Here is a 27,634-nt window from a genome sequence, read left to right on the forward strand (position 1 = left end):
AAGCCAGCACACTGACTATGAGGAACAGTTAATTTAACTTGAACCCATTAGAACATAATTATTACACCTAATCGCTGCCATATTACCGTCCTCATTACTGTCAGGTGGTTCAGTCATTTCTCATGAGGGCAACACTGATTTGTGGGGCATCTGGAGTCATTTCACTACACTTGATTTAAAGGTTTGTTCCAGTAAACTTTCTCTCTAACAAGTTGATTCATTACAATCTCCAGCTTTGAAATTGTTACAGTTTGGCTTACACCTTTTCTTACACTGTATATTGTATTTCTGAGCCTTTTTGTAATGCAGTTAACAACTCACCTGCACGTATTTCCTGCAGGGCATTCTCTCTGTTTAACTTCTCCTTGTCAAGATTGATTTCTGAATGTAGCTGCTATAAAAACACTGTAATAAACAGTGATCTACTGACTGCACTGCAGCTAACAAGGATATGATAAACTTGGGTGTAACGGGTGTTTTATTTATTTTTTCTCGGAGCGCGCGCACACGTTCCCCAGGTGCCTCATACACACTGTGAAATTGAAATGAACGCTCATTGGCACTTGCAATTTACAAAATCGTCAGATGGGGGCGCCAGTCTCACGGTTTAAAGAGCGTGTGCCTCAATCCAAGCTCTGCTTCTCAGAAATCATCAATGAAACTGTATTTTGTTGACTTCGTTTCTCTCCACATAAATGATCATTTTCTGGGAGATTATTTGGATGTAAAATAATTGTGTAATAATTCTGAACGTATGATTTCCCTCTGAGGCACGCGCAGTATATCACCTCTATGATATCTCTTAACACCACGTTACGTAGGTGAACAAACGGCATTGAATGGGTTACAGCGAGGCTTGTCTCTCATCAATCCCGCCAAGAAACATGCGCAATTGAGCTCCAAAATGCTCCAAATGATTTGGCATCAACAGTGAGAAGATCAGTCAAACAGTCAACCTTGATAGCAACTAGCGACCAGATAATATGGGAACACGCGCACGGAGCGTTTCTACGCGCACGTGCACGCGCAGAGCGCTGCTCTTTTAAATCCACCTGTTCACGCGCTCCTGTGCTCGCTGCCGCTGATAGGTTTTGTCGGGGAGAGGGAAGACTGATTTTTTTTTATTTATTTTTTTTATAACGCCTCGTGAAGTCCTCTCATCACCGCCACAGCTCCACACACAGCGGAGCCTCCTGCTGCTGAATGGATTACCTCCACCTCCACTTCTCCTTGTGGCTTTGCGCACAAGCCTCGTAGTCTGAAACCCTGAGAGAGCGCTGCCTGCCTGTCTGTCTGCCTGCCCGTCTGCAGTTACAGGCTCGCTTCACCGGCACCGTGGACCGAGGATCGAGCCGAGCGCGCTGATTTGAGAGCAGCTTTGACTCCTAGTCACATCCCCGCCGCCGGGTGGACGCGCGGCCGAGCGTCCGGAGAGGTTCCCTGCAACAATTTGTTGTGAAGCTCGCGAGGGGCGAAGTCATGGTGCCGGTACCGCATCGGCTTCTCATGGCACCGTGAGAACTTTCCTCCAGACTCTCCCCCCACCCCCACCTCCCCCCTTCCTCCTTTTTTCTCCTCTTTTTGTTGTTGTTTTAGATGTTTTTCTCAGCGGGATTGCGCTTCTTTGGCGAATCATCCAACGTTTCCCTTTTCAATTATGTTCACTTTTGCTGCCTTCTGCTACATGCTGTCTCTGGTCCTCTGCGTGTCCCTGATCTTCTTTGCAATATGGCACGTAAGTACCTCAGAATGAGTGTGATTTGAGATATGTCTTTAATCGTGATCGTGTTTTTTCGACGCGCATATTTACGCGTAAGAGTGCCAGATAAGATTCATTTCAAATGTCTACCTCTTTTTCTTTTAGCTTTCACACTATCTAACATCGCGGGATCATTTCTTGGCAGATATTCCCCTCAGTGATACGACAGGTGCGCACCTGTATCTTCAGCTCACGTGTCCATTTTCCCTTTTATTTGGCTAATTTACAAATCCCCGCTGACCCAATTTGATATGCAGAAGAAAAACCTCGCACCACTGTGCAGCATCATAGATAAATCAAACGGCCTTCCTTCCAGATCAATTAGGGAAATATTGTAGTGAACCCCCCCTCCTGCTCTGCTCCCTCTGCCTTTAATCAAGCTTCAGCTCAGCTATGAACCAGTGCCAATATGACTGACTGCGTTATTATATTTGAATAATCTAATTATTTGCTCCGGGAGCAACATCTCCATCATGCAGACGGCCTTATGTAAAGACAGATTTGGGTCAGGTCTTCCAGCCTTTTGCCCCGAATCTGCCTTTTGCATGGAAACAGCAAGAGACCTGATGCACTTGGGATGACTGATCCTCTGGCAATTACAGCTAATAGTCGGGTCTGCCTGTCTGTCAGACAGTGACCCATGTGTCTGCTCACAGAGCAGAAATAAAGCTGTGAGAGTGCAGACACCCATGACAGTACAGTTAAAACTGAGTGGTCATGCAGCAAAAACACCTAAATAGAAAGCACCTTTATGATACAAGCCCACGCTGATGAAGAAGGAGACCAGCGTGTCCCGATTCATCCCAGAGGGACAGAAACACCTCCTTCACTATTGTGTGTGATGTAGATGCATCACCGGTGGGACGGATCACAATGGAACACTTTATTCTGCTTCAGCAATAATCCACATCGCACCAGGCTTTAGTTTGCATTCTGCTTGAGACGGTAGAAACACAGACGGCGACTCCCGTTCAAGGTGACGTGCAGCAGTGAGCTGCGGCTCCATACGGCGAGCAGGGAGGGCGATACAGGGTTTTATCGCAGACTGTAGAAGTTGATTGTGGTGAGTTTTCATTATCGGGATGTTCGTAAATATCGTCATGAGTGACAGATTCGTGATCATCTTATTTGAGATTATTTGATAGTGTGTCTTATCTGTGAAGTGATAAAAAAGTTCTTCGCAATGTAAAGTGGTACCAGTATGTTTTTGTGATTTTTTTTTAGTTTGAAGGATATTTTGATGATTATCAGGATAATATCGCGATCATTATTTTGGCCGATAATTGTGACATGGAACTTTCATATCGCCCCACGCCTAACTTAATTTTGAACAAACATAATCATGAAGAGTCTGGGATAGGAATGAGTGGAGCCATGAAAGTGTTCAGCAGAGCTGAGGCTGCCACCAAATGCTCATTTAGGCTCAGAAGATCTTAGTTAGCACATCAAATATGCTAAGATCTTCATCCAAAAATTGATGAATGTTTAATTACTCCAGAATCCAGATCCAGTAAGGTTGTTGCTCGGGGTGCCGCTCTGCCGCTTGTGGTCATCAGATCCACCCGTCGCTCCAAATAGGTCACTTCCTTCACTGGTTGCAAAAATGCCAAGATGGCTACGGCCAAAATGCAGAACTCGAGGCTTCAAAACGGTAGTTTGCAATAAGAGCTTCAATGAGCAAAATTAAAGGAGATGTTTGATGAATATTGTGCAATTATATCGAAACCCCCATACACTGTCCTCACTGTTACATTTTTTTCTTTTTACTATGCCTGATGACCCCATGTTTCACGTCACAACGCTATGAATTGTGGATAATTCTTTCTGGCAAAGTCTGTAGACATATGAACTTATTTAAAGGGTGAGTGAATGTCGCAAAATGTTCACTCGAGCACTAAACAATTTAAAGGTGGGCGCTCAGCCCACGTGAACTGTGGGAACGTGTCTGAGTCCTGAGGTTGGACATTGGGATAAGGCTGCACTTTGGCCCACTGACTTTGTTTTTGGGTCTTGGGACAGACGAGAGCCCGTTTTATTTTCAGAGCGGAGAGTCGGAATATAAGATTTAAGGAGAGCAGGTAGGAAGGAAGGAGTGTGTCCTTTTACAGATTTCATTAGAGATGGATAGGTAGCCAATGAAAGAGCCCAAACTGGTGTAAGACCCTCTTCACAGCAGCCACAGCCAAATGTCCTTCTGTATGTATCAGTGTGTGTGATAGAGGGTCAATACTGAACCCGAAACAAAGTGTGAATCTGTCAGCAAAATTAAAAAGGAGAGAGGCCTCCGGAAAAGAGCTATGCACTAATCATAAACAGGTGGAAGCTGATTGGTGTTTATTTAGCTAATCACAATCACCTGTGTGTTCATGTCTGAGAGCGTCATTGTTGGGCATAAATCACAGAGAATGTACCACGTTGGGAAAAAGACACCCACAGGTAAAAACTACAAGTTGTATTCCTGGAATGTCTTGACTTTGATCACCCCAAGGGTTTGATGAAGCTGTAGACCAGCATTTGTATTGTCAAAGCAAGAAAAAAACATTACAACGGATAAGACAGTGGAAGGGATATCTTTGAGCCAGCAAATTCACAATCAGTGTCATACTTGTTGATGTATTAGTTGTGCACGAGAAGTAAAATCTGCAAGGTGTAGCTTGAGTAATGTCTTTCAATGATTTAAAAGCAGAAGGCCAGGTGGGGGTTAGACTACATCTCCAAAGCATCGGAAAAGGTCTGAAAACAGCATAAAATGTGAACTGCCATAATTCAAAAACTGGATATTGAAAATACCAGTGAAAGTTCAACTGTTAAATGTCTTTTTTTAGTTTTATTGAATTAATGTATCACTGAGGTGACCTTCGCCGAGCAGCAACGTTCCTGCATCTGGAGTGTTAAAGTCATCTTAGTAGCTAACTGCATTGGTAGCATGGTAGCGAGCTGTCAATCACAAGGTAGCCCCGCCCTAAAGCATACCCTGCTTTATGTTCTATTTGACTCTAAATTGACCATAATTTACTAAATGAACATCATGCTGGATTAAAGAAGACTTGAAACTAGAGATTGAGAACATAAACTCATGTTTACAAGTAGGCTCATTTTCTCATAGACTTCTAGACAGAGCGGAGTCGCCCCCTGATGGCCAGCAGAAAGAATGACAGTTTAAGGCACTTCAGCTTTGGCTTCACTTTTTAGAACGGGAAGTTGCCGCCTGCTCGTAGCTAACAAATCTAACGTAAGCAAGGACAAGCTTGGATAATATCACACACAGAGATAGAGTGACTTAATAGATATTCCTCCATTATATCGTTACATAAAACATACTTGTTTGCTGCTATATTAATGCTCTGAATGTCTCTTTTGATTAACTGACCGATTTAAAGGTTGTAACGCTTTAAGTGATTAGCTCTGCACTCCATATTTTAAATACTACACATTATATTGATGATTAGCATGTTACAGTATTCTCACTGCGGGATGTAATGACGCTTTGACAGTTTGCTTCCAACAAGATGCAGCAGTTTGCAGAATCAAATAATCAAATACAACACTGCAGTCAGTCACCCATGGGAGTGCTCACATTAGCTATTTGGAAGTCATTCAATTAACATACAAGGTGGACTTTAGACCTCCCCCCGAGCTCTACGACTCAGCGCTTGACTGATTCTCCTACTGCGGCCCCTAATGTGCTCTAAGTGTCATTAAAGCTCGGAGCGAGCCACACACTCCTCTGACAGATGGGAAAGCCCCGCGGTGCAGATATGACACAGAGGTTGTCCTGGCGGCGTGACACAGGGCAGAATGTCAAAGTATCATTTACACTCCCAGATGGGGTTTCCATTATGCGCGTCAGTGGTATTTAGTGCATGGAACGTGCGGTGAAGTATGAAGAGTACATATGGATGAAGCAACAAGTAAGGCAGAATTACCCACTGAGCAAGGTGTGCTGCTTTTCTAGTACCACCAGGACCACAAAAGGCTCTGGTTTGTAGTAGTTTTGTAGTAGTGTGGCTGTTGCTCAGAGGTAGGGCGAGTTGTCCTCCAATCTGAAGTGTTGATGTATTATGATTGGTCGTCCCAGTTCCTCCAGTCTGCATGCCGAAGTGTCCTTGGGCAAGAACCCCAATTAGAGTTAGATCAGATCTTGATGGGCAGGTGGCTCCTCCTCAGTGTATGAATGTGTGAATGGCTAAATGTAGACTGAATGTAATGTAAAGCGCCCTGAATGGTCGAAGAGACCAGAAAAGCACTTTGGAAATGCAGGTTCATATCCTTGTAGTTAGAGTAACATCAATGGTACCACTTTTTAATAAGGTATCCTTTATGAAAGTATTCATCGGAAAGGCCCCAATCGAGTAACCTGGAAGTTAACGTCACACTGGTTTCCACAACAAAGAGCCAATGGGCCAAGACAAGTTTTAATGAAGTGCATTTTACAATGAAATTACTTTTCCTGGCAGTGGAGTCTTGTGGCTTTGAGGAGACCATATTGATTGTCTGTTTTATACGTTAGTAAATTATAATACTTGTCCAAACTTATTAATTCTTTCTATTTTGGTAGTAGTTTGACAAATAAAGCATCTCGAGCGTGGGCTGGGAATCTAGATTTAAAAAAATATATATACATCCAACCAAGAAAAAAGCCCCAGTGTTGCAAACTCTTTTCCAATATAAGTAGCTTGCAGCATTAGCTCAATTAGCTCAGCTTCATCTAACGAAAATCCACCAAATCGGTAAAACTTCCGCCCCATCCCTTCAAGCCTCCCCCCAAAGCCACGCCCACCAAATTATCATTATGAACATAAACAATGTAACATAAACAATGAATTCTAACAACATAAACAATGAGTACTAACAACAGCCATGCTGGCTCTTGTTAGTACTCCCAGCTGTGAAGCTAGCACTCATTACATAGAGAGAGGGAGGATTGTGGAGGCCAGGTGGAACCTCTTTGTGGCCGTGGCAGTGAGGTGCCTTTGTTCCTGGTCTCTACATGCCTTCCCTGTATTCACAAAAATAACATCACACAAAGCAAGCGGCAGGTTAAAAAACACCCAGGCGGCATTAGACATCAGGATTTCATGCACGGTTCACAATGTATTTGGAGGGGAGCAGCTCAGCTAGCGTCACACTTGCTGTCTTGCTTCCTGTGCCAAGCGTGACTTTGCACAAGTACAGGGCATTCGCAGGTTTAACGGAGGTGGCATGTGATTAAGCAGTCACGCTGCACATCCGTCATGTGTTCCTGTCGCTATGGGGCTCTGATGATGGGTTGCTATGTGCCGAAAAGGGAGAGAGTAAGAGAAAGGCTATGAGACGGTGGAGAAAGACTTTGAGGAAATACATTGAGATGAAATCTGAAGGATTAGACTCTCAAATGCCAGAAGGTTGATTTAGCTTCAGACACAGATGGGAAATTGTGGAAAGATTGAAACTGAGCGAGATATTTAGCCAAGCGTGCTTTGTGCTACTTTCCTAGCCCACCGGAGGGCAAAGCTCGTTCCCCTGATCCACAACGCTCAGACATCTACTGTCGGGGTTTGCTGGGGATAGACTGGTCAAGCCCAGTCTATAAAAGGGGGATGAGGCAGTGTCTGTCGAAAGACGACAAAGTGATGGAGGTGGAGTGATGGTATGATGGAGAAGAACATGGGAGCCAGAGAAGCTACAGATTTTGCGTATTGGGAGGTCAGACTAAAGCAGATTGGACTAGATGACTAGATGGAAAACAAAATGATGATCTGACATTAAAAGGAAGGAAAAGGCAGGTGCAAAGCTGGGAGTAGGCAGCAACGCAGACAGAGGAGAGATCAAAGGAAGACAGGAGTGATAGATGAAATTAAAGTTCTGTGTGGAGAGGCTGAAGTTTCCTGGTAGGGTACAAGAAACGTCCTGCGATGGATCAAGCTTTTCTTTAAGATGAGGTTGACAGCACGGGATACAAACGCAAAAATAGATAAAGGGATCGAGAGGGAAATAATTAACTGGAGAAAGGAGAAGAGAGCACTTCACTCACAGCAAGTCATTACTTGCTGTGAGTGCCCTCTCTGTCTTGTGGCGAGTGCAAACTCAAAGTTTGTACTGTACTCATCTGGATAATTCATGTCTTAATAACAGCAATGAAAGAAAGATGAAGTACATCCCGCTTTCCTCTTAATGTTCTTCCTACAACAGTATCTGGCGGTGTCTGATACAATTAATCATTCACTATATATAGGGAAGTTAATGTAGAGGATCATAAAAGAGAAAAGTGAAGCCGAACCTGGAGTGCTTTAAACTTGAATTCTCTCTGCTGGCCATCAGGGGGCGACGTTTTTAAAAACAGGTATGGAAATTGTAAATTATCTGAACAATTATGTTTCCTGCTATTTCTATGTCATATTTCTGTTTATGTCAGCAATACTTGCAATGTTACTTTTATTAAAGGAGTCATAACCTGGTTTTATACGTATCCAGCCCCCCTTGGATCGCTTTGGATCAATTCGCAAAACTTATTAGAAAAAAAAAAAAAAATTTTAATCAAACATTGAGCTTGTTCTGACCCTTTTTCGTACCGCGATTTTATCACGCGAGATTACGCGCGAGGTTTTGACTGGTCCGGATGTGCATTGTATAATATGTAATGAGGCGCGCGTTGATTCGCCGCAGGAAGGACAGAGCCGGGGGGGCTTGCCTGCATGCAGACTCCAAAACATAAACAGCCCCCTGTCATGGCGCACACACTAAATGACGAACCTTACGGAATTCAGGCATTTATGTACGAACCAGAGTCGGAACCCGAACCGGAGAGTGAAGAGCCAGAGACGGTTGAAGAGACACGTTTACAGCAGGACGTCAGGTAGCGGACGGGGGGGGGTTGGGTGGTGAAAGAGGGGTGGGCTTATGCAAGTAGCCTCCACGGTGACGTCACCGTAGGCGCAGAATCAAAATCTCGTGCTTTAGGAATGCACACCCTTGTGTGCTATTCCTGTTCGGAAAAAGAGCAGAAGCGAAAAAACGGCGCCACTTTCAAACTCCAGCCTTTCAGGCAAGTTTCAACTGAGGTCAAACACAGATATGCATGTTTTAACAAGAGAAATTGCGATTTCCTGGTGATGACTCCTTTAAAATTCTAGCAAACCATCTGAAGCGTCAAGTTACTGGACGCTCACAAAGGGCGGCAACATTTTTTTCCCTCCATTTCTGATTACGAACAATGTCAAGTCAAGACATCGGTGACGAATCTCAACACTGGTATGCTTTCATAACACAGCCCTGAAGTTGAAAAAGGTAAACTTGTGGAAATCAGCATATTTTGTAATTTTACAACTAATAAGTAGTCTATACAAAGACAGGAAAAATGTGATGAAAAAGGGTAATGACATTCAATCAAAAGGGCCAAAAGCTTGATTCTGAGTATTTAACGTACAGTGTTAGCATGGAATAAAGAGGGAGATGTGTGCTAAAAGGTGGAGACGTGCCTAATGATGAGAAAACAACAAGAAGTGAATTCATGTCCTCAGGTTTCACTTGGCATGCACAGCCGCACCGATACCTACCACACTAAATAAACTAGGAAGTAGCTGAGCCAAGTAAGACATCAGGGGGAAGAAATGCATTGGTGATACAATTAATCGCAATCTCAATGAAACAAACAGTCAACAGGGCTTTCTGGCACCGAGCAGCGGAGGCTATAATGGAGGTGGCGTTCCGTGTATAGCAGGGTCTGGTCTGCATCGATCCACTTGTTCATTAACCCCTGCTGGCTCCTCATCCATCATTCTGACTCCACGGTTTCTATTGTTCCACTGTACAGAGCATCCACTGGAGGATTATACCAGGGATCCTTGTCGTTCCTCCTTTTTCCTTTTCAATACCTCACTAGCTCTTCACATTTATATAAAAACACATAATTGGCAATTTGTGGTTTGAAAAGTGTTTTTTTCTGCTTGCTGTCTTTAAAACATGTTTTTTTTATTTTTTATTCATAAGCTTTGTCACTGATGATCTTACTAGAGGGGGCTGCACGGTGGTGTAGTGGGTAGCACTCGCGCCTCACAGCAAGAGGGTCCTGGGTTCGATTCCCGGGTCGGCCCGGGTTCCTTCTGTGTGGAGTCTGCATGTTCTCCCCGTGTAAGCGTGGGTTCTCTCCGGGTTCTCCGGCTTCCTCCCACAGTCCAAAGACATGCAAGATGGGGATAGGTTAATTGGTGACTCTAAATTGCCCATAGGTGTGAATGTGAGCGTGAATGGTTGTTTGTCTCTACATGTCGGCCCTGCGACAGACTGGCGTCCTGTCCAGGCTGTACCCTGCCTTCGCCCAATGACAGCTGGGATTGGCTCCAGCCCCCCTGTGACCCTAAATACAGGATAAGCGGTAGAAAATGGATGGATGGATGGATCTTACTAGAGGCTTAATTTGACAGAAACCAGAGTGCAGGTCTCGTCACATTTTGAATGTCTTTAAGACCAGGCTTGATTAGAGATGATCACATTTCCACATCATAGCTCACATCAGACAAACACTATTCCAGCGCTTCCTTTGTGGGCATGTCTAGTCAGAGTGCCACGTTATCACAGTTGACAAGTCTGTGAGGATTCAAGCATTTAGAATCAACTGGATTTGCGATGATTTTTCTTCCATGTAAAGACATTTGGAAAAATCCACCGTCACCTTTCACATCCAGTTGTGGAAACAGTCAGTACAGACAGTAGTGCCAAAGGTATAGCAGTGCCGGTGATTATTCATTTGATCGATATGTGTATACATAACTACCTTGTATGTTTGTACTATACTATATGATACCAGGATAAGAACAGCCATGTTACGGTTGTATGACGTTCACTTGAGTTCAGCCAGAACTCCAGCTCTTTAGTGAGTTAGTACATTTTAACTTCCAGTGAGTAGAATTTGGTATCTAGCACTCGACTTATAGTGTTTCGTGTCACGAGACTTGTGACATGAAACACTAAAACCATGGTAACGCAATAACGTTAAATTAGGAGCAACAGAAGTTCTAGTGTCTTTTCAAAATAAACTTCAGTCAGAAAGTTAGGCCACTTGGTCAGGTTTAGGAAAATGTAATGTCAACTTTCTGCAAGGAAGATATTTGTTCCATTTGATCTCGTCACAGTGAAGGAAGGGATTAACTGTGCCAGCAGTGTTTATTAGCATCAGGGAAACTGTCTTTTCCAGCTGTCCCCCCCGCCAAGGTGTTCAGCACAGATACAGGCTGGCACTGGAGAGCATGTCAGCGATGAAAACACAGGCCAACACCCAGCTCATGGACAGCCAGCGACCCCGGGGCGTTTTTATGCTACGTTTCTAAAGACGGATATTAAAACACAGAGATAGAGCCAACACATGCAGCGTAATTTTACAGGGTTGAAAGAAAAACAGAGCAACACTGGAACTGGGAAACTATTTCCAGAAACTGGGGTTTCCCTCTTGGCTCTTCTTTTCAAAAATAACATCAGCATCTGAAGCAGGCAACCCTTCTCTGAGCAGCAATACTGAGGTATCCACTGTTGGAACATTTCCAACATTTGATAATTAACTATACAACAGAAATGTCTTTGGAATTGGAATTGGATTGGAATTTGTGCTTATTGTGATGCTCTTTCTTGGAGTATCTTCAAATGCTTCTTATCCCTAAAATATGTTCAACTTAAGCTAAAGACTCATGCAACAGAATCATGCAAATAATGATAAGTGCATTAAAATGGTTAAATATTGGTTACTAAAGGCTTAAACTGTCTTTTGCATCTTGTGTGTTGGTTAATGTAAAAAATATGGATTGCATGCAATCAGTCCAGCACTGTTCAGATCACATCAGGCTGCATTGGAGCCAGCTTCATTTGGTTCTGAAATAATTGTCATTGCTAATTGTAAATGATTAAAGGTTGGTGAGGAACGGTTGTTGAGAAAATTAACCCATGTTGTGTGAGTTCAACACCCTAATGAATAATAGAGAACTGACTTTGAATAATTAAAGTGGACCTTGTAGTCTTTCACAATAGTGTGGAGGCTCCTCTGATCGCTGTTGTTGATTATAATCTTGTTATTTCCATACCCATGCCTTGAAGATCGCATGGAGGGGAAAGCGTGTTTTCCATTTGTTCATGGCTTCAACCTACTGAAAGACAGTGAGCACACATATACATCCACATGCTAGAACACAACTAATTAGGCTGAATCCGTCTCCTTTCCCTTACACACACACACACACACACACACATAAACACACACACACACACACACACACACACACACACACACACACACACACACACACACACACACACACACACACACAGCAAGGTGTCGATCCTCCAGCAGTCACAGTCTGCATTGAATCATGCTGTTTATGCAGAACTTGCTTTGCCAAGAGAGGAGCAGAGCCAGTTTGTTTACTGCTGCTGCCAGCCAACCTTGATTTCAAAGCAGTCTGTTAAAGTGAGTTTCCACATCAACATAAAACTGGATGTGCAAAAACAGAATGCGTGGTCATTGCCAGCGGAGCTTCAGCAGGAATCCCCCTCCAAGCGTGTCACAGCTTTGAGATCTGGGCTTCTGGTCTGCAGCTCTCAGGTCAATGTTGCTTCTGATCAGGACTGACTGAGCAGTCAATGGGAGCAAATTCTGTTTTGAAGATGGATTTTCCCTTAAAGGATAACAACAGCTTATAATGCCATGGATCTTGCTTTTGCAACATTGTTCTAGTTTCTGATGTTGGGAATTTGGTGTCATTGCTAAAAAGGAGTTTGACTGAACAAGAAAGGGATTAAACAGGGTGTGAAAATATTTGGAATTAAATATTTCCAATGTAAATATCCATCCTGGTGAAACTTTAAACCCATCGTACTGAAGCTTTCCTGCTCAAAGACAGATTTTGTTTTTTTTCCCCCAGTGGTGGCTTCAGAAGGTGTTCCTAGGTAGCTTTCTGTCCAAATATGACACTCCAAAATGGTTCTTGAATCACACCTATTCTGACCCCTTCCCTGGGACCAATTTGTCACAGATTCCCTAGTCGAAGTCCGGTTGTTTTATTCAGAACTTACTTCTCCATATGTGATCTAGGATCACTTTTGTTCTGACCCTTTAGCCACGTCCATCTTGCCTTAGTTTCAAGTGAAGGCTTTGGCTTTCTTCATCAAAGCAGGGTGGTTTTATTCAGGACCTGCCACTTCATAAGACTTATTGAATCAATCCTCCCCTGGATCCAAAACCAGGACCAGTCATTGACCCTGAGAACGCAGCTCCCAATGTGATGGGATACTGGATACACAAACCTCACTCGTGAAGGTGAAGGTGGTGAATCAATAGCCCCTTTTAGACAGAAGGTTCCGCCTTGATGGCGGAAAGGCGAGTGAAAATATGCAGCAAACTGGAGCGTTTAGATAGAACTCTGTTTGCAGCGTAACACCGCAATGGTGTCTGCGTTTAGATAGAACCCTGGCTTTGCGGAACGAGTGAGACGTCCCAAAGCGCGGCCACCGTCTCGTCTGTGGACTCGTCAGCCATGTGACGTATTCAATGAGCGTTGAAAATCTGATTAGCTCAAGTTTTGCTCGTCTCGCATATTTACATGACTCTTCAACCGCAACCGAAGTTGCTGCATCATAAACATGTCAATGCATATATCGGTGGCCTCGTACGAGCAACTACTGCCGTTTTATCTTCTTCGGATCTACGCTTTGAGCTCGTTAAATCCGTCGGCAGTGTGTCACCCTGCTAACGCGTCTTCACTACGTCACGTCTTTTCCTCCTCGGGTGCTTAGAGCGTTTAGATCGAACGCCGTATCGCCTCATCTCGCCTCTGATGCGGTTCTGTGACGACCTCCGTTGCCGTCTCAGAGGCATTATATTCTGTTACGCGTTTTCGCCTCGGCAAATGTTTAGACTGAGGACGGGGTAGAATAATGGCAGAATACTCCCGCAACGAAATGGCAGTCTAAAAGGGGCTTTTGAGGAGCAATGAACAAAGTGACGTCATTGACATGTTTATACTACAATATTATACCTCCCCTTAGCTCCCCCATAATTCCAACTATGGATCCAGATCCAGTAAGGTTTCCTGTACACGTAGTTAATGATCCTTTAAGCCTGAAATTCACTTCAGAGGATCCAGTCTATAACAAGGACGTAAGGATGTATAGGTGATGTATTTCTGCTGCACTACACTGTGTCTCTGTCGAGTGACGTGTGTGTGTGTGTGTGTGTGCGCGTGCCCGTGTGTGTGTATAATCCCATCGCCCATGAGGAGCAGCCCGAGGGAGGCTAACATACTGTAACAGAGCGAGGCAATGAGCCAGGATCACTGTTGGGATCCACTGGGAAATAACATGTAAAGTGCTGCCTGTCAGTGTAAGGGCGAGCCCAGGGAAATAACCCGGGATTGGTGCGAAACCCTCTGATGTTAATTCCCCATACTGGGCTAACGCATACATTCACATGTACATACGCCTCTGTTTCTTCCTCATAGAGTTCACGATGCATGGATCACATCCATCCACACACACACACACACACACACACACACACACTGATAAACGCATGCTTCTCTTACATCCTACAGTTCCCCCGTGGTGCGCACACACTGACTGACACTCCTATCTCTTCCTGCAATCTAACACACACACACACACACACACACACACACACCTCCCTCCCGAGGCCCAACTAGTCAAGTAATGACAGCTGTCTTTGTAGTGCAATTACCTCCGTTGCAACACCGATGGAACTGCGTATTTTATCCGTTGCTTCGAGCTGTTCCACGATGCAGCGGTGGGTGGGCGGCACGATCAGACGACACCGATTCAAGAGGTTTCAGATTTCCAAGTCTCTCACATGCAAATGTCGTGCCTCTAGGCAGAATTGATCTGGCGTTTGGATTGGAGCCGATCGTGTTAATGACGCGCAGGATGACGAGCCGGATCTGAAACGGAGGGCGTGGGGGCGCGTCCCAGTGGGAGCTCCAGCTACGTACGCTCATTGTGGGGGCTGGTTTTTGCCTGACGGTGCAGAAGGTGGATGGGTTTGTTCAGCAGATGATGCTGATATCCTCCAACCAGGACATGTGAGCAGAACGGAGCTGTTTGTTCAGCACCGCTCGCTCCGATATATATTTTTTATTATGTGTATTCCTCCTGAAATTACTACTACTACTAATAGTACAAAAGAGAAACAAGTGTTATTGTTCTTTTAAATCAACTTTCTTTAATGAAATAACTTGTTAGACCATGCCTCCCTTTGTGCATAACCGCCAACAAATATGGAACGAAGCAGAGAAAAGCATGTTATGAATGTTCTAATCCTTTTTTAATAATTATTGGAAATGTTTGGATCACACGAGTCAATGTAGAATTGTCTCAATGGGGAAAATATCCATTTCAGGAATCTAATTCTCCAGACACTAACACTATTAGTGTAGCCTGATCTTTATCTGCAACTAACAGGATCAATGAACAGACATGTACAGCATTCACAGGACAGCATTTAGAATTTGAATGTCAGCAAACCGGAGCGGGATGAAGAAACAAAGAGGTGCTCCAACTTTAAAACCGTCCCACTCGTTCACACTTCGCTCATGTGATCTGACTGTAACACGCTGCAGTCAGATTGAGACACGTGGACCCGAAGACACAAGAGAACTGGAAATCCGATTAATCTGTATATGTTAAAGGATAAAGCTGCCATCTCGTCAAACCAAAGCTCATTACGTCCTACTGAAATATATATATATTATATGAATGTATATGAATATAGCCAAGTATTTCAAAAAGGCTCAGTCATTTTCTAAAGCAGCTGGGCACTGCAGTGTGTAAGTCGTGCCATCATCGTCGGGCTGTTGGTCACTGTGGAACATGCTAATTAGTGTTAATTAGCAAATGAGCCCATGGTAAACATGGTGAACTTCAAGAGGTCTTATCCTACAGTGGTGCAAGTGAGAAACCTTCACCTTCACAGATATGGCAACCCCTATTATGTTATTATTATATTATAATTTAAAAAGGAAGACAATGTATATTAAAACAGTGTACATCATGTCTGCTATCCTCAATGCAGTTTTTATTATTATTTATTTGTATTTTTCATCATCAGTATTTATGTTTTTTCCCCTTATTTATTCCTTGGTCGGACATAACTGTAATAACATGCAGCCCAGCTTGCATTCAGACACTTGGGAGGCTGTTTATGATGACGACGATGCATTCTTTATTGTGCCGCTATTGTACTGATTCTATAGTCCTAATCTCTCTCTCTCTCTCTCTCTCTCTCTCTCTCTCTCTCTCTCTCTCTCTCTCTCTCTCTCTCTCTCTCTCTCTCTCTCTCAGATAACAGCTTTTGATGAGCTCCAGGCCGACTTCAAGGTGCCCATCGATCAGGGCAATCCTCTTCATGCGGTAGGTTTGCTCCTCCTCCTGTAAACACTGTCTTTGTTTCATTGTTTGTGTGTGGATTTCAGCCGTTGGCACTTATTTGATTTATAAAATTTAAATCAGTTTGCTAAAGGACACACACACATATCCTCACATCTCATCTTTCACTCCTCTCTTTCTCCATGAATTTTGAATAGGGCAGCTGGCAACATATTGGTTTTGTACACAGTCCTCTCCATATTTCCTGGCTCTAAACCAGACTGCTAGGACTTCGGGCCAAAGCAATTTTTATACAAACAAATTTAATGCAAATATAAATGAAACAAAAGTGACGAGCCACAGACAAAGATAAACATGCACTCAACAGTTGGTTGCCGGTCCCGTAACAAGCTTTTTCTAACCTACCACTCAAACCGAGGCACGTAAACCCCTGTAGGTCTAATAAGTCTAGTCTTGGAGAGAATTATGTTCCCATCCTAAGAAATACATTATTGAAACAAATTTTCTCCCGAATTCCGCTCACAAACGGGGGTTTACGTTGTAATTTAAAACAAATATGCAACAAAACTACTTGGTTAGGTACAGTAAAACATTATGTTTTGGCTTAAAAAAGTATATTTTGTTACTACTATTATTTAATTCAATGTTAAGTAAAATAAGTCAGTGTTGACTAATGGGACATGAACGGTGGTCAACTGGGTGAAAGTCATGTATTGGCCCAACAGCTGACTCCGACCTCCTTTCGCAGACTCATATTTTTGAAAAAAACAAAAAACGAAATATGTTTCCCTCAAGATGTTCTGGACAATGCTATTCGTTTTATAGGAACATACGTATTCGGAGTCCCGGCTGCACAGAAAGGTGCCAACAGCTAATAGTGCTCACTTCAGTTTATCCCTGATATTATTTACAGGCTTTTTTAGGCTAATGCAGGGATTTAGACTTTTAGTGGTGTGCTGTGTACCCTGCTGCTGTTTGAATAGGAGCATTTTAGTTTGGCTTACAGGCTATTATGTTTTAACAATAGTCAATTCACAGGTTAATACACAGGATTATTCATACATCCTCTATTCTTCTCGGCGGTCTGGTGAACAGAATGGACGTGCAGCGAATATTAACAATGAACAAATAAATGCTGCGCTTTTAAACTGTGATGATTTGCATTTTATATACATGTAAACATTTAAACATCTACTTTCACTACGTTGTCTCTCTCAAAAAAAATTGTGACGGTGAAGAAACATAGTGTTCTGCTTCGTCACTCCTCAAAATTGCCACAGCAGCAATCAGGAGAAGTTGAGGAGAAAAAGGCTGAACATTAGCGTTGGCCGGCGTGGGGAGAGGGGGGGCAGCCCCCGGTGAAGTTGTTTTAGGATTTGCTCCAGCCCGCTAAATCCTTTTCCCTTGAGTCTTTGGGGCTTTTACTAACACAGTTGGCTCTTAATAATGCATGGTAGTACAGTACAGCACGGGCGTTTGGTTTTGGAGGTGACTTTGACTTAAGAGCGGTGGACTCAATAGCTTCGCTGGAATATTGACTCCCATACACGAGGGGAAGAAAGATGGGAGAAAAGTTGGAGACACATTGATGAAAACATTTGCAAACTGGGTGAAAGTTAGACATGGATACAGTCGGGGGAACGATGGGTGAATGAGGATTTCTTAAGAGGCAAATGAAAAGAATCCTTCAGCTTGAAAGACAATTTTCAAGACAATGAAAACAGGGCATTAGACCAGATTTTCCCACTCATTGCCACTTTCATATTTTGTCATATTTGCATATCATTATGCAATGCAGAACTTATCAAAGGATCCAGCAGGGGAATGGGTACAAAAGGTTCCATCTTTCTTTTTCTTTCTCCTGTCACTCTCTCAACCCATCATTTCCCCCTTTGCCTCCTGCTTCTTATATGAAATGCTGCCATCACTGCCCAATTATGGATGCAAATCTTGATATGAACAATTTCTGTTTCAAATATTAGTCTAATGCATCCTCAAAGCTGTCACTTCTCTTTAAGTTTTTATGACAGGTTCAAGTTAATGCAATGTGGTTTTCTGCTGGGTTCCCACAAGCCCTGAAATCCCTGGACAGTTTGTGGATTTAGGAAATTGATAATAATTTCCATGGCTAGTGATGCAATTGTTCTTGAAATATTTAAAATGACTTGAGTTATGTAAGTGACCAAATTTTACAGGAGTAGTTCAGCACTTAACAAGCTTATTCTTTCCTAAAGTAAGATGAATATTTTAATTATACCAATGTCATGTCTGTGCATTAGAAAGAGACCAAGCAGAACAGTTGGCCTGGCTTGGCACAGAGACTAATGGCAGCACTTAACTCCCATGTCCAAACCCACTAATTGTCATTTTTAGAAAATTAGTGGATTAAATAACAAGATACGTGTCAATAGCTATGGAGCTGTTGATGTTGTTTTATTTTCGATAAGACCGGCTAGCTAAGCCAGCTAGCTATATAAACCAGCTAGCTGAGCCAGCTAGCAAAGCAAGCTAGCTGAGCCAGGCTGACCACGTCCTGACTCCATGCAGCGCCATACTTAAATCGCAGTCATGACATCTTAAATGTATTTGGTCATGGTTATTCAGTCTTTCCAGTAAGAGGTCATTGCTGTTGTGTTTTTGACCTGCACGTCCTATAGAGCAGTGATCCCCAAAGATAGGTTTATGGGGGATTTTACTTGGGTCCCAAAATACATTTTAATTGTGTTTCTTCCATAGTCTCTAATTCAACATTTAAATGTGCAGTTCCCTTTTGAGCCTGGATGTTGGCATTGTTTTGATAATGGTAGCATTCTTCTAACGTTGAATCTAATATGAAAAGCTAACGTCCATTCTGTTTGAGCCATCACTAAAACTTGGGTTCCCAGATAAGAGTTTGGGAAACGCTGATTCAAATCAAACATATCTTCACTTAACACATCCTGTGAACGGTATCTTTAACAATCAGTCATGGACTCGGTTCACACAGAGCTACTGTAGGTGGGTGGGGGGGTTATTTAAAGGACTCACTATAATATATAACATAGTAATATACCTGTTATGGAGCTTACTTTAAATCATTTTTCATCCATTGGATCCGAGTGGAACTGAAATTCTCCTGACTAGTCTCTGGAAATATAACCAAACCACTGATGACATTTCTGAGGACGTTTAAGTACTTATTTTTTGAATCAATTTGGTAGGAGCCATCACTCCGCATGCTAACAACCCTTCAAGCAATCATTTCCTGCCAGCCTGAGGATATTTTGTCCCGTCAACACTTACCTGACTGCACAACTCACACATGTATGATAGATATGCAATGGAACATTTAGTTATTTAGGAGGCAAATTTAAGTCTGTTTTTGTCGATTGTATGACATAAAGAACCAGCGTTTTACATTTGACTCTGTGTAACCAGTTACCGTGTTTCTTTCAAGTAACTTGCATTCCGTTGTAGAACAGAATTTCAAAACCTTAACTTTATCTTCCATTTTCCATCTTCTCCCTGTCTTTTTTAATCCAGCAAGTTGATGACTTCATCCTAAAATACGAAGCTATAATTCTCCTCCCCTCTCTCTCTCACACTTACACAGAAACCATCTCTTGCATCCAGCTTTCCTTCCTTCCTCTCGTTCTGTCGCTGTCTCTGTTTCCTGAAACCAGGCAGTCTAATTAGCGGTTTGTGTCAGCGTGCAACCCCTCGGGGAGGAACCTCACATTGTGTGGACCCTTCACACACATGCATGCGTACGTGCGCACACACACACTCACAAACATACATACATATCCCTCATATCCCTGTACTTTATTGATATATATATATATATATATATATATATATATATATATATATATATATATATATAATATATATTAGCCATCAAAATATAATGTGATGGATATTGAACCCAAACCTTAAAACCATGTCTTGACTCTCAAACAGAAAAGGTCCTCACTCACTCTCTATTATGTAGAAGCATATCACAAATCAATATTAATTTATTTGCTTCCTGCAGTGCTTGTGGCATCTGTTACTTGCGTGACTGTTACGCGCATTCTCACACACACGCGCACGCACACACACAAACACACACACACACACACACCTTCACATGCTCACGTTGCTTTATTATGATGGGATAAAGCTATAGCCAGGAGCAATTATGATAATATCTAAATCTAAAATCAGAGGCATAAGTGAGGACAGAGATGAAGGAAAGATTGGGGTCTTCATGAATGCAAATTTATGTTTTTATTAGCGTAACTGATTGATGCTCATCCCATCAAGGGCATAACCACAAGCAGGCGACAGCTTCTGTATCATCTTCGCACCTTTTGAACGCAACCCCTCGTCCTCCGCATCACTCCATCTCCCTCGCCGCTCCACGCCTGTCTCCCCCGCTTAAATTCAAGTTTTACTTGAGTCGGAGGGGGACATTTATTTTCATGGCATTTAAACGCACTCTACGTCAGAGGAACATTAGCATTACAAACACACATTTTTCCCCACTTCATCTTTAGGGGTTCATTGGCAGCAATGCAAACACGATGCACTTGATGTGAATGAGAATTAAATTGGTGATGGTTAAGTAAAGGTCAATACAATATATTGCCCCCCACACGCACACACACACTTCTCATTGCCAACCCCTTACTCCGACTCTTGTTTATACTTCCGTGCTGCTCTCGCTTGTCAAGTAAATTCTAGCTGAGTAACATTTCAAAGAGACATCAGCCTAATTGCTTGCTAATGAGAAGACAGTTGTGTGCGTGTGCGTGTGTGTGTGTGTGTGTGTGTGGTAATGTAAATTAACAAACACACATGCGGCTATTTGAGTGGAATCTATTTGCGCGTCCTCGTTCCGATCCGGCAGGAGATGAAGGCGACGGGAGACGGTGTCGTTGGGAGTGATTTGGCCCGGTCCTCGATAAAGTCCGTGTTTTCAACCAGAAATAGACCTCAGCAGCGGAGATAATTGGCTATCAGACGTGGCCTTTCATGGCTGTTGCGTTGTGCGTGCGTGTATATAAGTACACAGTGATGTGGGTGTGTGTACGCGGTGGACGGGATCACTTTAAGGACAGAGGGAGGGATAGAAGTCTGCATTGTGGAGGACATGAAAGACTTCCTGTACACGCTGCAGCAATCTGTAATCTACCACTATAAATACACCCCCCACCCCCTTCTGTTCCTCTTCCCAATCACGGATTCCCTTTTTTGTCCATCATGCATTTCACATTGCACTTCAAAGTATTTTTTTTCCAGCTGAAATGGCTTCTCCTTGTACTTTGAAACATTTGAAATAAGGAAAAGTAAAAAGGCAGTGCAATATATTTTCCAATTTTTGTTTCTCCCACGCTTCCTTCAGTTGTTCTTGTAAAATGAGGTCCATCCCGTGAGGCGTTTTTTTGGGGAGATGAGAGGGAGAAGTGGTGATACTGTAGTCTCTACACACACACACACACACACACACACACACAGATATGTAAACGTTCCACAATGATACAGCAGTCGTCCTCGTATGTTACTACCTTTCACCTATTTCTTTCTCTCTCTCCATCTCTCTCCATTGTTACTGGGGTGTTACCTCAGCCAGCCTACCCAGAATCCCCCCTGGTCTCATTATTTAGAGCACAGGCATAAATTAAACATTTTGGAGGAGAAACCTATGTCACAGTCTGAGCTTCGTAAAAAATAGCAATCAAATAGTGTTTGTATGTATGTTTAAATCCTATTTTAAGAAATGACGTACAAACTATCGGCATCTAACCTTCAAACAGCAAATTTAAAGGAGCTCCTTCAAGGAGCAGTTCACAATTTTTGGTCAACTCATATCATGTTTTTACTCATCCAGCAGATATGGAGCAACGTTATCATTTACTCGACTTGTTTCTGCCCACCTGACCTTTGCTAACTTTGTCTCACCCTCCCCAACCCACGGGGGCATGACATCACATGACATAATTATATACAGAACATTAAATAAATACATTTAAATTAAACACATGAAGTGAAAATAAGATAGTAATTAGCAACAGAGAGACATTTCTACACGAATCACAGTTCTAAACAAATCACAGTTCTAAATGAATCACAGTTCTAAACGGATCACAGTTCTAAACGAATCACGGTTCTAAACGAATCACGGTTCTAAATGAATCACAGTTCCAAACGAATCACATTTCCAAATGAATCAAGGTTCCAAATGAATCATCACAGTTCTAAACGAATCACAGTTCCAAATGAATCACAGTTCCAAATGAATCACAGTTCTAAATGAATCACAGTTCTAAACGGATCACAGTTCTAAACGAATCACGGTTCTAAACGAATCACAGTTCTAAATGAATCACAGTTCTAAACGAATCACAGTTCTAAATGAATCACAGTTCTAAATAAATCACAGTTCTAAACGCATCACAGTTCTAAACGAATCACAGTTCTAAACGAATCACAGTTCTAAATGAATCACAGTTCCAAATGAATCACAGTTCTAAATGAATCACAGTTCTAAATGAATCACAGTTCTAAACGAATCACAGTTCTAAATGAATCACAGTTCTAAATAAATCACAGTTTTAAACGCATCACAGTTCTAAATGAATCACAGTTCTAAATGAATCACAGTTCTAAACGCATCACAGTTCTAAATGAATCAGTTCTAAACTAATCACAGTTCTAAATGAATCAGTTCTAAACTAATCACAGTTCTAAATGAATCACAGTTCTAAATTAATCAGTTCTAAACTAATCACAGTTCTAAATGAATCACAGTTCTAAACGTATCAGCCACCCTGACCTGACAGAAGAGGATTATTGGCCAGACCACAACACAGACAGACGCCCAGTGACCTGTGACCCATCCTGCTCTACTCTAGCCTTTTTAGGAGAAAAGAGACACACACATAAACACAAGTGTGTGTGTGACTGGATATAAACTCAACTGTGTGTCTGAGTTCGCAGTTTTGAAATTACGTCACTTCACGTGTATGTGTGTGTCTGTGTGTTTGTGTGTGTGGTGTGCACACACAGATTGTAAACAGACACATCAAAGGTATGTGGGTTTGTCATGATTCTAATGCTGTGTTCAGAAAAAAGGTAATTTAGGCAAAGCTAATTTTCTGTGCGGTGCGATTGCATTAAAGTCAATGCAAAGAAACAACATATTCCTGCGAGTTGAAATATTTCAACTCTAGCAACAAATTAGCGTGACGCCTCTCAGCGATTCTCTTCCTGCAGTTTTTTCGAGGGGCGAAGAAGAATTGGTCACCTGACACCTGCTTAAAGGAGCTACTGTTAGCACATCATGTTCGCGGTTTGGCAGTACTTAACAGTGGATGTTCCTACCATAAGACGGCAACATGCAACACAGGGCTCTCACAAGCATTTCTTTTTCTCTTTATCTTTTTTTAGATCGACAACGGTCAGTTTAAACGATTTTTGAGAGCTTGAGAAACTCGCCGCGACACAAAGGCATTGCACGGCTTCTTACATACCGTAAATCCTCTAATATAGACAATGAATGGGAAGCGTGGAAATAACTTGAGCCAAAATCATGAGAGCCCTGTGCAACCAAGACTCAATTTCGAGGGGTGGCACGAGTGTTGAAGATTTGCACTACTGTTTTATACTGTTCTATTTAAAAATAAATGGCTTCCATTTGCTGTATTCATTCATGTTTTACAAAGGGTTTAATCTGAGCCAGGCCTTACCACAATGATAATCATATCACAGTCATGCAGGCGTAGCATGATCTTTTTCTTTCTTTTTTTTAACACACTGGTATCGTAATCGGGAGGGGAAAAATGGTATCGGAACATCTCTAATAGTAATTAAAGTAGTAGACTTTAAACCTGTGAAGACATATAGTAGAGGATGCGTGAGGCTAATGAACATGTCTTGATGTCCATATGGGTCTAAACGTCAACGCAAAGACGCAAGTTGCTGCAAATTCCCACTGCAGAAAACGAATGCCACGACGGACCAACAAAGTTGCGTTTGAATCAGTATCAGTGAATCAGTAATGAAGGCAAACATATCGTAGCGGTCTGGTCTCCAGGAGCTCTACCATTGTATCTATCAAACTACAAGTACAAGTACAAGTACAAACCAAAGACTGTCTGTGTTACAAACGACAAGTTCGCTGCTGTATTCATGCAGAGAGAATGTTATTTTCAGTGTTTACATAGCAGCTACAGTGTTAGCGTAGCCTAGCTCTGAGCAACTGAATGCCAGAACAAGCATTTTAAGTTATTTGTGTATCGTCTTGTGGACAGACTTAAAAACAACATGACTTCAGACTTTTTTTTGGCAAGTCAAGGCAGGTGAGCATATACTTTTGACAATATAGTGTGTATGGAGTGACTGTCTTCAAGCACAAACAGGGTGACGCTCAGATCAATATATGATTCATAAGCAGCCAGAGTTGTGCATCGGCAGCTGTGGAGCCCAGCCGAGTCCAGAACGCGTCTCTATAGGAATCAGTTAATATTTGATGATGATGTTAAAAGCTTTGGTGAAACGGTGGCTGTTCGAGTCAGCATTGTGACGAGTGCTGAGTTAAGCATTTTACAGTTCATTACACAAGCTGAGAACACTGGAATATTGAAATATTGTTACTTGTAGAAACACAATAACTCCAGTGGCTGCTGGAGACAAAGCTCTCTTGATATCTCCTCGGAGATCCCATGAGTCAAACTAAACTACTGATGTGGAGACAATACAAAGATTGATAAAGTGGTTCCAACCACATCTGATCCCGAGGGATAATTAGACCTGATCCAGAATGGTATCGAACCAAACTGACCTAAACAGAGATCAATTGCAGCATTAAGATTATCATTCCTGCATCATATGTTTCTCTCAATAATGATGACATACTACGTAATCAGAGCGGATAAAGAGCCTCCTTAGATCCCCCCCGACAGATAAGCTGTGTCCCAATTCAGCAGCATCCTTCGATGGACGCAGACTTCATGGTCTACATCAGCCGGGTCTCCTGAAAACCCTCTGGTGTTTTTTTCGCCATATGTTGTTAAATATGAACAATATGATGTGATCTAAAAGGGTTAAAAAGGAATTTTGTATTTCAGCTCAAAACGCATCCACCAAAGTTTGTTTTTGTATATAAAGTCCTGAATCGAGTCCCAGTCTTTATTTATTTATTTTTTTGTCACGACTTGGACTCCACGCCTCTGACACACCGTTAAAAAGAGTTCCAAGACGTGGGTGTAGTTGGCTGAATTTCTTCTGGAATCTATTTTTATATAACATACGGACAGCATACTAAAAATGTCTTATCACCTCCTTTCAGTAGAACGATGAACCTGCACTGTTTCTGTTCTGTTTCATCCTTCACCAGATGTTGGATGTCTGTGAATCCTGTGAAGGATGTTATAAGCTCACCTTTTTCCCCGTTTGTCTCCTCACAGAGGGAGAGGCTGCGGAACATCGAGAGGATCTGCAACCTGCTGAGGAAGGTAAGCAGAGGCACATCTGGTTTACGTCCTGCATGTGAGCGGTAACTTATTACCGGTGGAAGAATGTGTACTCCAGAATATGACATGGGGGAAAAAACAAAACAAGTTACCAATCAATTAGCTTCTAAGCTGACTTTAACACTTAGCTGTCTAGTTTACCTTAATACCTCCAACATGGCGACGGCCAAAATGATAAATTCGAGGTTTCAAAGCGTAGTGCACAAACCAATGGGTGACGTCGCCATGACAACGTCCACTTCTTTCACCTGATACTTTTATAAGCAGCGTTTTTTCACAATTTCTTCAACACTTTTTTTTTCTGCTTCTGCTTGACAATCTATGATTACGTTTTGGAGTTATGTGAGTAGTTTGAGCTGCATATCGGTGCTCTACAGGTGTACTTGCAGAAGTTCCATTATAAATGAGTTTTAGATTTGCACAGTGACTTCCTTTGTCTTCTTGCCTCATGTTTCACTGACATCAAAGGGGAGACGGAGATGGAGAGGTTCTGTGTTGCGCTCTGCAGTCACGCTGTCTGTTTCTGTGTGTGTGTGTGTGTGTGTGTGTTTGCCTTGAGGACTCAGTATGAGGATTAGAAGAGGCCTCCGCCCAGCTTCAGTGTGACATCTGTTTCTCTCTCCACCTTCTCGCTGCACGTCTCATGTGTGTGCACGTGTGTGTGTGTGTGTGTGTGTTTCTGCTTTTATGCTGGAGGTCCATCGGTGGAACAGCTGATCCTGGTTATCAGTGTTGTCAACTGGAGCCCTCCGCTGGGCCCCGGGGAGGACGTTCTCCCTGCAGAAGACACATGCCGCAGACAAGCCCACATACAGTTCATTCACACACTCTTGCTCTTGCAGCTGTGACCTACTGTTCAGGGATCATTGGAGGTGGCTGCAGATGTGCTACTACGACCTCAAAGTACAATCCCACATGGTTGATGTTCAGAATGAGAAAACACCATCCTCCAAAGAGAGAGCTTCTAAACAAGAAGTCAATATATCATCAGATTATTAACCATAATTTTGGATCTGGTCAAATCGCTTGGCAGTTGATCAAATGGATTTCTGGATGGTCATAAATTTTGCTTTTGCAATTTGAGCAGGTCCGCAATCTGATTTCCTGCATGCTTGCGGTCAATAAATCCTTTAATGAAGTTGTTATATTACTTGAGGACTATTTTACATATTGGTGACAAAGGCTGCTGTCACACAACTAACCTTTTAGAGTTTGGTGAACTCAGGTCCTGGTTAGTCCAGTTCGTTTGGGCTGGTGTGAAAGCTGTGGGTCTTCTTGGTCCGCTTCGGAGCAGATTCTGGTGTAGTTGGTTTGTGGTGTGAAAGCAAATGAACCAACTTCAGGATTTTATAATAGCATATAGATTTAAGCATCATTTCAGGAGCAAAGTACAAATAAATCCATTTGCTGATTGAAGGAAGGAAACAATCTAATTGATCTGTATTAAGCTATGTAACCTTGTTATGCAACTCAGGACATCATGCACATCAGTGCAGGTATTTCCCAGATTAAGAGGTCAAAAGCTGTTAAAACTGCTCTGCTTGTATCCGACACTTTGCACTTTGTCAGTACATTAAGATTTTACATTAAGATATTACATTTAAGTGCTGCATAAACATCTGCAGGTTATTTGATTACTCCGCATTGTTGATGATGAAGCAGGATGTCAATCTCCCAAACTGTCCAGTCATCAGTTAGTCTGTATGTCTAGAACTAAAAATCATGATCCTAAAAAAGTGAAGCCAACGCTGAAGAAACTTAAACTTGCATTCTCTCTGCTGGCCATTAGGGGGCGACTCTTCTCTGATTGCATGAATGTCTTTGAGAGAATGACGGGCTTCAAAACTGAAGTCCACAAACCAAAGGGTGACGTCACCATGACTTGGTCCACTTTCTTTTTTTTTATACAGTCTATGGTCCTGAACAAATCAACCCAACTAAAGGTGTGAAAGCACTCTAAAACTGTACTCTTGTTGTGATAAAGGGGATAAACTAAACTAAACTGCAGAACAGACTGCTG

The 27,634-nt window shown here is 42.5% G+C and overlaps 1 protein-coding gene across 5 annotated transcripts in view; it reads left to right on the forward strand.

The window, feature by feature from the left end:
• Positions 1 to 1,341: 1,341 nt before the first annotated feature.
• Positions 1,342 to 27,634, forward strand: part of cnih3 (cornichon family AMPA receptor auxiliary protein 3) — a 72,800-nt gene continuing 46,507 nt past the window's right edge. For all 5 annotated transcript variants that reach the window (XM_084030813.1, XM_084030810.1, XM_084030814.1 and 2 more), the window contains exons 1-3: positions 1,342 to 1,735; positions 16,073 to 16,141; positions 25,549 to 25,596. In XM_084030813.1, coding sequence (XP_083886939.1) covers positions 1,658 to 1,735; positions 16,073 to 16,141; positions 25,549 to 25,596 — 195 coding nt within the window. In that variant the 5' untranslated portion in view covers positions 1,342 to 1,657. The remainder of the gene's footprint in view (positions 1,736 to 16,072; positions 16,142 to 25,548; positions 25,597 to 27,634) is intronic.

This window comes from Eutrigla gurnardus (assembly GCF_963514095.1).
Source record: "Eutrigla gurnardus genome assembly, chromosome: 16".
Classification (NCBI taxonomy): Eukaryota; Metazoa; Chordata; class Actinopteri; order Perciformes; family Triglidae; genus Eutrigla; species Eutrigla gurnardus.